Source organism: Sinocyclocheilus grahami, unplaced genomic scaffold (genome assembly GCF_001515645.1).
Source record: "Sinocyclocheilus grahami isolate Dianchi unplaced genomic scaffold, SAMN03320097.WGS_v1.1 scaffold87.1, whole genome shotgun sequence".
Taxonomy (NCBI): domain Eukaryota; kingdom Metazoa; phylum Chordata; class Actinopteri; order Cypriniformes; family Cyprinidae; genus Sinocyclocheilus; species Sinocyclocheilus grahami.
The window spans coordinates 488,771-501,224 of NW_015505266.1; the positions used below are offsets into that span (position 1 = coordinate 488,771).

Here is a 12,454-nt window from a genome sequence, read left to right on the forward strand (position 1 = left end):
ATTCACACAGACTGCATTTAAAAACATATGAGTCGCAGTGAAAAGGAATAAACCTCCACAAATTCGTGACGTGCTTTCTAAAAGTTTAAACTGTTTTAACTTTAAATGGCTACATCTCTTGCATGAGACGCAAGTGCAGCAATCATATTTGTCCGTCTAAAAAATGCACTGAATATGCGTTCTGTGTGAATGGCTTGGTTTCGGTTTTAACCTAATCAAGATCTTCTCCGCATTGAGCTTCTATATTTCTCTAATATTTTGAATGAATAACGCAGCAGCGGCGCGTCTCGTGGGCTAGACTAACAAAACATTAAAATGCAACAACGTCACTTACATCATCACTGCATCTCGCACGCCACTGATGACGCTCCCTGATGCACACCTAACATTCAAATGCAAATGTTTATTTCAGATTCGACTAATATTCATTCTTTATTCACAATCTCCTAATTACAGGCAGGCACAGCACCCATTTCAGCATGTGTTCGTGTTTGTGTGTGCTCATAGTACGTGCCTATATAGTGCGCTATATTGAAAAATGTTTATATCGATATCGAAGAAGGTGTACCGTCGATAAATATCGATACCGATTTATCGCCCAGGCCTACCTCTGACAATCTTCTTTACAAATTCTCATTTTGTACTTCTGATTAGTGACCGTTGTTTTGTTTTGATCTCTCCCCTGCGCTTCCACGTTCCACTGTACAACAGTGAGCGCAAGCTAGATTACATATCGATATCGAAGAAGGTGTACCGTCGATAAATATCGATACCGATTTATCGCCCAGGCCTACCTCTGACAATCTTCTTTACAAATTCTCATTTTGTACTTCTGATTAGTGACCGTTGTTTTGTTTTGATCTCTCCCCTGCGCTTCCACGTTCCACTGTACAACAGTGAGCGCAAGCTAGATTACATTAATTATTACGTTTTAAATATGGTTATTTTTCTTACAAAAACGCATCGATTCGCTACAGGAGGACTTTGTTCACCTTCCGTATTTTTATATTTTTTTTGGGACTCCTTTTTAATGGTTAAATTAAAATAATGGCAGGGGAAACGCTGTTTTTTTTTTCTTCCCTCCTTTTTTTTTTCCTCCTTTTTTTCAAACAAAATACAGAACAAAAGGATACATTCTAAAGAACAACCTATACACATAACAGACATATACATACAGCGGTCACCAAAAATAACATACTACATTCATGAGTATTCAGATTTTGATCAGATTCTGCCATACAAAGTTATGTTAAGGGTTACACATCTGACACGGTTTATGTATTAAGAGTCAAAATGATCTAAGGATCCCCTTTTTTGGGGGGGGTGCTTCAAACTCATATAAATGGCGAAACAGAGAGAGCGAGAGGGAAGGGAGAAAAAAAAAAACACAGGTCATCTAAATCTTTAATTCTCGACCACCTCCCCCAGTATGATGAGATTTTGGTAGATTGTTGTCTTAAGGAAAGGGTCAGCACTTCCATACTGTAGACATCATGTACAATTTCTTGCCATTCACATACAGATGGGGGATCTTCCTTAAGCCATTTCCTTGTAATGGCCTTCTTACTGGTTGCTAATAATATATTAAAGAGGTATATATCCTTCTTTGCTATTTTTGAAGAGGACAGTCCCAGGTACATTGTTCTAAAGTCACATTCAAGATTCAATCCCATTATTGCGTTTATCTCTCTATTCAAATCCTGCCAGTAAGTATGAATGATATTACAGTCCCAGAAAATGTGAAAATGGTCTGCCGATACATTTTCGCATTTTCTCCAGCATTCACCAGCTTTTGGATTCCCAGATTGCAAATATTTTATTTTAGGGGTTATGAAAAACCTTATTATATTTTTCCAAGTGAACTCCCTCCATGAATCTGAATGAGTTGTGGTCATCTGGGTTCTCAACATAGATAACCATTCTTCCTCTGTTATACTTATATTGGCATCCTTTTCCCATTTTTGTTTCACATACATTGTTGAGTGTTTTTTGTTGACATTAAACATATTCTAATAGTGTCATTTTCAAATCCAAAACGTAACAAAACTGTGTATAGAAAGTCCCAACTCACTGAGTCAAACGCTTTTTCTGCATCTAGACTAATTAGAAGGGTAGAAGTTTTATTCTGAAATATATAATCAATTATGTGTAGGGCTCGCCATATGTTATCATATGTCTGTCTTTGTTTTACGAAACCTGTTTGATCTGTATCTATTAAATCTGGAAGAATATGTTCTAATAGTTTAGCCAGTATAGATGTATAAAGTCTGTAATCAATATTTAGGACTGAAATAGGTCGATACGAATTACATTCTATCGGATCTTTTCCTTCTTTTAGAATCACAGATATTACAGCCTCTTCCTGTAAGGTGTAATTAAAACATTCATGAATCATTGGCATCAATTGTTCCTTAAATGTTTTATACCACTCAGCAGAAAAACCATCCATTCCTGGTACTTTATTTGTTTTAAGCTTTGATATAGCCTTACTTATTTCTTCTATTGTTATATTTTGAGTTAATATTTTGTTTTGCATTGATCCAATTGATGGTAAATCCAATGTGTGCAGAAATTCTTGTATTCTTGTGGAGTGAATATAATTTTTCTGCGTATATAATTCCTTATAGTACTTTTCAAAAGCCTGTTGTATTTCTTCCAATTTATGACATATCTTTTTAGTTCTGGGATCTCTCATTTTAAATATACTCCTCTCTGCCTGCTGTTTCCTTATTCTCCAAGCCATAAGCTTTTTTGCTTTCGGACCGTTTTCATAAAATCTCTGCTTTATGAATTTCAGTTTTGGTTGTACTTGCTCATTATATATTCTATTAAGCTCTGATTGAACTTCTTTTATCCTTGTCAAAATAGTTGGATAATTTTTCCTACCATAATTATTCTCTAACTCTTTAAGTTTTGTGTTCAAATTCTTTAAATAATTTAGTTTTTATATTTTTTTTTCTGTGATGCCCACATTATAAGTTTACCTCGCATTACAGCCTTAGCTGCGTCCCATAGGATACAGGGTGACACCTCTCCATTATCATTATAGGTTAAGTAATCAGAGAGTTCCTTTTTAACATATTCTTTACATGCTAAATCATTTAAATGACTGGCATTGAGTCGCCAGAATGTCTTTTTAGGTTTACTGTCCAAGAACACTGTGAGGTACACTCCTGAATGGTCTGAGATATCCCTTACTCCTATTTCACAGTCCTTCACTCTATGTCGTTCCAAACCAAACATAAAGAAATAATCAATTATAGAGTGAGACATATGTGCAGAGGAAAAGAATGTATATTCTTTTTTGAAAGGATATAAGTCTCTCCACACATCTATTAAGCCTAATTCTTTCATCATATAAAAAAAAAAAAAGTGAAGTGACATGTGGCCAAGTATGGTGACCCATACTCGGAATTAGTGCTCTGCATTTACCCATCCAAAGTGCACACACACAGCAGTGAACACACACAAACCGTGAACACACACCCGGAGCAGTGGGCAGCCATTTATGCTGCGGTGCCCGGGGAGCAGTTGGGGATTGGGTGCCTTGCTCAAGGGCACCTTGTCGTGGTATTGAAGGTGGGAGAGAGCGCTGTACATGCACTCCCCCCACCTACAATCCCTGCCGGTACGAGACTCGAACCCACAGCCTTTGGGTTATGAGTCCGACGCTCTAACCATTAGGCCACGACTTCCCCACTTATTTATCATTTGTCTAGCTTCCCGACTAATTTGCTTAATGGAAGACGAATCAAATTTAGGTTGGAGTTGTACATTCCAGTCTCCCCCACAGATCAATGTGCCAGAGGCCTCCTTGGCTATGATAGTAAATATTTTTTTGAGAAATGCTTTGTCTTTTCCAGGCGGTCTATATACATTGACTAATGTGACTTCATTTTGGTCAATAATCCCTTTTACAAGGCTATATCGCCCCTCCCTATCAGTAATTTCAGAAAGCAACTGAAAATTAACTTTTTTTTAAATTAATGTTACTACTCCCCGTTTACGGCCGTTATTATATGAAGAAAAAAAAGCTCTGAATCCCATTTTCCCTAACTTTTCATGCTCTGTGTCAGAAAGATGAGTCTCCTGCCAGAAGATTATCTGTTGATTTTCTCTTTTCATTTTAGCAACAAGTTTACTTCTTTTAATTGGGTTTAGTAACCCATTAACATTCAAAGTAATTATCTTATATTCCTGTCTTGGCATGCAATCTAATCAAGTATTGTTGTACAGAATGAGTTGACCAAAACATACAAATCAACAACATGAACATATTGAACCACTTAAAGAACAAAAAAAAAACATAAAAACTGGCCTCCAAACTTGAAGTTTTAAATAACTTCCTAATGTGAGGGGAAGACCTTCCTTCTCTAAAGGGCCCCTCTCTGTTGTGCCTATTGCACAAAAAGTGTTATCCAGAATATTAAGTACCCATACTGACTGGCTCTATATTCTTGTGTTTCCAGCTAGGTTTACAAGTTAAACACAAAATTTCTTCTATTATCCTCTATGATAACAGGTTTGTTTTAATACAAATTATAATCCTTTTGCGTTAACATAACAAAATGTTATTAAGTGACTCAATTCCGAACGTGATGTCCTCATTTGTTCATCCTTTTTAACACAGGGTAGATCGGTTAAAGTATCCATCCTCTTTCGCTCAGTTTATATGTCCACCATTAAAGATATATTCACAAATTCAAAAAGTCTTACCAGTGTTTCAAAGTTTTATGGTGGGGTGTATCAGCTTCCTCCGTACATTCAAATGGAGCTTCCGTTGTCTCTTTGAAATCCACGTAGTTTCTCCCGGATCTTCGCTCGATGTGCTTCCTTGCTTTTCTTTGAAGTTGCGCCCACCTTTTCCCAAGGCCTCTGTTTCGCTTTTTCAGAAAGCCCTACTCCAGTTGCCTCTTCGCTACTTATCAGTCCCTTTTCTTTCAAGTCTTTCGAAGCTTCCATCGTCGTATTATATGTAACCGGGCCGTTTTCCAGAAAGACTCTGTTTCGCCGGCGGTGGCGTTTGGAACTTAATCCCTTTCTCTTTCAGAATTTTCCTGATCGGTGCAAATGCCCTTCTTTTCTGTTGGACCTCAGGTGGATAGTCTTGGTCAAAGAAAATCATTTTTTCCTTTACAGTGCACTTCCTTCTTCCTCCATGCAGAACGTAGGACCAAGTCCTTTGTTTTATATTCCAGAAAGAATACCACCACAGATCTAGGGTATGCATCGGCGGGTGGTTTGGGTCCAAGTGCTCTGTGGCACCGTTGAATTTTGAGGTCCAAGTCACTGAGTGACAGCTCCGTTTTGATAATCGATTCCACCAGTTCTTGGACATTATTCCCTTCGCTTCCTTCCGGGATTCCGAAAATCCGCATATTATTTCTACGTGAGCGTGTTTCAAGATCTAACAATCTCTCTTGTAAGTTTTCTTGAATTTGGATGCTTTGTCCAAGTACTTCTTTGATCTCAGCGCCGTTCTCCTCTAATTCCGCAACTCGCTGCTCCGCTTCATCGATCCTCTCTGCCGTGACGTTTAGGTCTGTGATAAGCCCGTTCAGTTTTTGGTTGACTTCTTGTTTAAAATTGCTCAGCTCTTCTTTCACATCTCTTGCAAGAGAATCTCGGAAAGCAGTTAGTTCAGTTTTAATATCCACCCGGAAAGATTTAATGTCCGCGTGTATCGCTGCAATGCTAGCTGACAGGTTATCAGCGGCGCCGTCCATCTCAGCCATTCCTTCTGTTATTTTTTCAGTCTTTTCAAGTTTCGATTGTTGTTTAATCCTAGCTTTTTTTGCTTTGTCCCCCTCCATATTATTTAAATCCAGTTTAAATTATAATATGTAATATAAAACGGAGGATTAACACCAGACCATATGGGAGCACTCTCACTATGCTGCTACACGTGTCGACGCCATACCGGAAGCCCGGAAACACTGCTTTTAATCAAATTAATGTATCCTTGCTAAAGAAAATATTAATCTTCTCCAAAAAAAATTTGCCAACCCCAAACTTTCTGTTCACTGTGTTTGCTCTTCAGGTGGTTTGAATGAAGATGTGTTAGTAATGCTCTTGGAGACCCAGGGGACGCCATGTCAGAAGAGGCGATCTCAGGGAGCGACCTGGAGCCCAGCCTTAACAGCGAGGAAGAAGAGGAGATGGAGGAGGAAGAGGATGGAGAGAACGATGGAGATGATGAGGAAGACGCAGGCGGTGAGTACCTTTTTCAATTCACACCACCATCTTTCTCAACCAAACACCTGTTTGAGTTTGTAGTTGCATTGAATAAGAAATTTTTTCATGAGGATAAAAGTATCGTCGCTAATGTGTGCGCTCTGCTTTCAGTCTGTGAATCAATTATTGATCGCTTGGTATTTCCTATCAACAGACCAGCTTGAGAGCCTGGAGGCCGAGGATCAAAGAGATCCGACCAGCCCTGCACCTACCTCACCGATGTCTAGAGACTCCAGCCCTGAGCCCACCTCTCGGCCCGCCTCCCAGCCCTCGTCCACCTCACGGACGTCATCACGGCCCAGCTCTCAACCCCCATCCAGCCCAGACAGCTGCAGCAACACGTCTGCCAACAGCAACACCAAGAAGAAGAAGTCCAAAACCTCTAAACCTGCTCACTTGAGGAGGAACATCCGGTATGGAGCTTCGTTTAATGATAATGCATTACTTCTCGTCCACTTTTTTTTTTTGAGCAGCAGTTATTTTTATTTTATTTTTTAAAATTTTTTGTCAAACCTCTATAAGCCAAGAATCAAAACAACCAGCTGCGAAGTGAATCACAACATTACAAACTTTGATTTGAAGCAATAAAGCAACAAAGACAAAAAGATAAAGGTACAAGACTGTGTACTTAAAGGTGCAATAGGAGATCTTGGAAAATGCTAACTTTAGCCTGATAGCACTGAAAGCGAACGTCCCACCCTCCCTGCAATTGCCGTCCAAAGCCATGCCCCCTGAACGCATATACGCGCGTCGCTCACAGACCAGAATACCAGAGACAACATTACTACAATAGGCTACATCAGCGGTTCCCAATTCCAGTCCTCGCACTGGATGTGAAGACGTGTGTGAAGATGCTGCACAGTGCAAATCCGTGAATGAAAGTTCTGAAGTGAAGTAAACTTCAACGGATATCCCCTGCTCAGAGAGTAGGGAGCAATGAACACTGTGTAGGGATCATATCGATCGGAACACAGTTCATGCACGTAGCTCTCTTCTAACGAGCTGGTTATCTGAATCGGGTGTGTTAACTAAGCGAGACATGCAAAATATGCAGAGCTGGGGGGCGCGCGAGCACAGGAATTGGGAACAGCTGGGCTACATCATGTCTCATTCACCGGTGAGAAAACTTTAAAAGTACTACAATACCAGGAAGCAAGATTGGGTTGTTGATGTTTGTCTGCCATTCTCGCTCTGTCTGCACAGCGTGCATGAACGCGCTGATGACATATCCTGTCTGCTCGAACCGGGTGCGCAGAGGTATGCTAATACATACGTTGACAGGCAGGTAGGAAAGCCAATTAAAACACTCGGATCGAGCGTTTTGATTGGACGAACATTTCTTTGTCCTACGTCTTCCACAGAATATATACATACAGATTAATACATTTAGACCACTTAACTTAATGATTGCTATGGGGATGTGAAGAGACTTTCAACCAGCATAACAAAAAATGTTTCTGAAGACAATCACCTATTGCACCTTTAATGTGGGAAAGAACTACAATCCCATGAAGCATCGCAAATGACATAATTGAATTAAAATCAATGGTGGAATAAAAAACTACTCGTATAAAGTTGTTGATTTTATCCATAGAAACAATATATTTTCAGACCAGACACTGCAGACAAAACATTGTTTTTTTTTATTTTTTGAGTTCAACGTTTGAGTTTTTGGGTTATTTGGCTTTCATAATGTGTCGTTTTAGACTAGTGGAAAGAAAATTTTCTAAATACACTTTGAAGTGTTATTTTTTTTTTTAATTACACTTTAACTGTGTCTGTATTAGGGATGTAATGATTAACCACGAACCGGTTAAAATTCGATTAAAAAATTTGACGATTCAAATCGGTTGAGATGCTAAACAAATCGCGATTCAATTAGGGGTAGGAGTTTATATGAATGTATGTCTGAGGGGAACTTGCTGTCTTTAGATGGTTTAGATGGTATTTTTTCTTTTCATCTTACGCTTTAACCCCCACCTGCTGGCAGAGAGTGAATCTGCGTCTCATTCAGCTCTGCTGTTTCTGTTTTATGCAGATATTTTTTATGTATAGTTTCACAAAACTGAAGTCAAACCATTCTGTTTTTGCTTCAAATTTCGAAATTATGCAATCTAATTTAGATTAAAAACTGCTCATGTTGCATGAATGCAGCATCTTTGTTTGGATCATGAATAAAATGCAGTGGTTGCCTCTCAGAGCACAGACAAAGCCTTATTTTGTTTATACGAAGAGATTTAATTTATTTGTGTTATTTATTTGATTTGGGGTTTGTTTTAAAATTTCAATTTAGTTTTGTTATATACATTTACATTATATTTACAAATGAGGACAATAGAAGCAATCAAAACCAACAAAAGAGCAATAATATGCAAGTGCTATATTAGTGTTATATTTCAATTTCACAAAGAAACGTGCAGCATTTTGTCCAAGCAATAATAAAAGGACACATTTAATTTATAATTTGTCTTAAATCTCATTTTGTAAAAATAAAAATCGTGAATCGAATCGTGATTTGAGTGAATCGTTACATCCCTAGTCTGTATCAATTACAATGCATATATTTAAAGGGCGTTTTCTCAAAAAAAGTTTTTCCTCCACTTCAGTAGCACTTACATAAACCAAAACTTACAGTTTTATTCCGATCTATATTCTGAAGGATTTTACTGTGGGGTTTTCTCATATAACACATGCTTTTGTTTTTTAAAACATTTGATTCCTAAAAACATGGTTAAAAGTTAACCTAGCAGTTGACAGTATTTTGTGATTTATGTGTGATAAAAGGAGATATCCAAAATCCCCTCTATAAAAACCTTTGACTCTAGTATGTCAACAAAATGAAACAAGAATTTTGAATCTGGCTTTATCCGGTGTTCTGGAAAATGTATCCAAATTAGTGCACATTCAATTAGTTATTGCTTAATATGTGTATTTAAACGTAACATTTCAGAAAAGCTGTAATACAAAACATGCTTGAAATTCTCAATCTGATCAATTAACTGCAAAATTCAACTACAATATTGCAAAATACGCATATGCATGCAAATATTTAAGTGTTTTCACAGCATAGCATCTCAAGTTTCTGATTGGTGGAATTTTCTGTATAGAAAATTATGGGTAATGTACTTTTTCACCACAAATTCAGCTGTTAATCATGATTTTTAAAATAAGTTGAATTAATATGAATAGATGGCTTCAACAAAAGCATATACCTTTAATTAACAACCTCATAATTTACAACAAATCTGTCTGTAAAGGTTTATAAGTTAAAAATCAATTTCCCAATAGAGAAGTAAGAAGTTTTTACTTCCGACTTCCTCTTGTCTTCTTAATGCTAACCAGACACAATAAGCATCTCACAACAGGAATTGTTGTTTGTCTCGGTTTTTATTTTGGTCATAATTGCTCACAGTAAACCCTTATTGGTCCAGAACTTGCCCTGTGTTTGTTAATCACGTCACACTTATAATTACAATCATTTGTCTCCCTGCTAATTGCATCTCTCCCCTCCGACATGCAGGAAGGTCCTTAAGGAGCACCAGCTGGAAGCGGGAACCAAAGCCGCCCAGCAGGAGGAGCTCGAGCGACGGCGGCGTCTCGAACAGCAGCGGAAAGACTTCCCCCTTCACGCAGGTGAGACTCGCCTCTGCCGCCCACTGCTCCTCTGCAGAATTGTTGGTATTGTAATTAGTTAATTTGTTGTGTTGTCACCGTTGTCAGATCTATCCACTGCAGCGCCAGGTCCCAAACAAGAAGTGATCTGTCTGGACAGCAGCGGAGACGAGGCCGAGGCTAAAGAAGCTCCGCCCCCTCAGCTGCCTGCCCACAGATATGGTAAAGTCAAACATGCGTTCTAGTACAGTATTATTTATTTACATTATTGCATTTAATTATATACATATTATTAAATATTTCTTATTATTTACACATGTTTTTATTATGTAAGTTAGAAACTATTTTTGGGGGCAAAAAGTCTTTAAAAAATATATATTTTTTTTAAAGTTTTATTTAAAATTATTATTAAACATAATTCTTTACAAATGATTTTTGATAAATTTGTATTATTATTTGCATATATCATAAATAATAACATTTTATATAAAATTAATTATGTATTTTAATGTAAATATTGAAAATGTATTGTAATAAAAGTTTGATAATAAATATTTGTAAATAATAAAATATTATTTAAATTTTTGGTAAAAATTTGTATACATTAAAACATTTTTATTTACATATATTTATTAATATTATTTATTATTTTTATATAATTTTAATAAATGTTTAATATTAACATTAACAACAAATATATGTAAAAAATTAAATTATGTATGTATGCTTAATTTTATTGTATACTTTTTTTATGCTTAATTTTATGTCTGTGTAAAAATATAATGTGGTACATTGTTGTCAAAATAAAATAATTATTGGTGTAATATTTATAAATCTAATGCTTAATAAAAATAACATTTATTATTAACATGTTTATATATATATACATATATATATATATTTTTAAAAAAATTAATGAAAAACAACACACATTTTATATCAATTTTTGTTTATTTAATTTTTTTTTATCAAGTTTCACGTGGAAAAAAATATATGTAAATGTGTGTATAGGTGTGTGTGTGTGTATATGTGTGTGTGTATGTATGCATGTTTTAAGGGGGTCTGAATACTTTCCGTACCCACTGTATATACACACGCACGCACGCATATATATTCAGGGGTGCACATAAGTGGTACGCAGGTCCGCATGCGCAACCAAAACAAAAAATGTGCTGTGTAAATAAGTTCTGACTGCGCATTTGCGTACCGACGTGATTGACAGCTGTTAATGCACAATCACCATTTTAGATCGACAAACTGTACTGTATAAGATTTCTATTCAAACTGAAAGCATACGTCTAGGCGATCCACTGCCGTTTTTGCAAAGCACAATACTGTTCAAAGCACAATACTGTTCAAAGCACAATACTGTTCAAAGCACAATACTGTTCAATGCACAATACTGTTCAAAGCACAATACTGTGACGTTTCATTCACTGACGTTCTTCGATCGGCCGCTCCAAACCCGGAAGCGCATATACTTACTTTGCCGGCAACTCGCCAAAATAAAAGCCTGCTGATTTTAAGTTTGAAAATTATGAAAATTAAAAAAAAGTAGTAGTAAATATTAACTTTTTATTTTTAAGTTTACTAAAAAGTAATTGTATTTGTGTTTAATACTTCCCTTTAATTTTAAAATTTAACAGTATTATCACACTGTATTTTAGTTTATTAATTTTATTTAAAAAAAACTAAATAAAGTGCAATATTATTATCAGTCTTATTAATTTATTTTTTTAATAGTTATATTTAATGGGTAACAGTATATGCAGTGTGAGGACCAAACCAAATCTCCAGGTTCTCATATGAGAACCAAGCTGAAAAACGTATGTGCAACCCTGTGTGTGTGTGTGTATATATATATATGTATATATCCACACAGTATCTCACAGAAGTGAGTACACCCCTCACATTTTTGTAAATATTTTATTATATCTTTTCATGTGACAACACTGAAGAAATGACACTTTGCTACAATGTAAAGTAGTGAGTGTACAGCTTGTATAACAGTGTAAATTTGCTGTCCCCTCAAAATAACTCAACACACAGCCATTAATGTCTAAACCGCTGGCCACAAAAGTGAGTACACCCCTAAGTGAAAATGTCCAGATTGTAGGGATGTAACGATTCACTCAGCTCACGATTCAATTCGGTTCACGTTTTTTTTGTTTACAAAATGAGATTTAAGACAAATTATAAATTAAATGTGTCCTTTTATTATTGCTTAGACAAAATACTGTACGTTTCTTTGTGAAATTGAAATATAACACTATAATAATATACTAATATAGCACTTGCATATTATTGCTCTTTTGTTGGTTTTGATTGCTTCTATTGTCCTCATTTGTAAGTCGCTTTGGATAAAAGCGTTTGCTAAATAACAAAATTTAAAGTAAATGTAAAAAACAAAACTAAATTAAAAATTTAAAACAAGCCCCAAATCAAATAAATAACACAAATAAAATAAATATCTTCATATAAACAAAATAAGGCTTTGTCTGTGCTCTTTCCATTTAAAATTAGAGGCTAACACTGCATTTTAATCATGATCCAAACAAAGATGCTGCATACATGCAACGAGCAGTTTTTAATCTAAATTACATTGTAT

The 12,454-nt window shown here is 36.1% G+C and overlaps 1 protein-coding gene across 4 annotated transcripts in view; it reads left to right on the forward strand.

Annotated features, from left to right (window-relative positions):
* Positions 1–12,454, forward strand: part of LOC107586926 (RAD54 like 2) — a 33,425-nt gene that overhangs the window by 6,409 nt on the left and 14,562 nt on the right. For all 4 annotated transcript variants that reach the window (XR_001609410.1, XR_001609409.1, XM_016274485.1 and 1 more), the window contains exons 2-5: positions 6,041–6,213; positions 6,389–6,647; positions 9,755–9,867; positions 9,955–10,068. Coding sequence is in view for 2 of the 4 variants with exons in the window: in XM_016274485.1 (XP_016129971.1) it covers positions 6,093–6,213; positions 6,389–6,647; positions 9,755–9,867; positions 9,955–10,068 (607 nt within the window). In the remaining 2 variants the exon portion in view is untranslated. The remainder of the gene's footprint in view (positions 1–6,040; positions 6,214–6,388; positions 6,648–9,754; positions 9,868–9,954; positions 10,069–12,454) is intronic.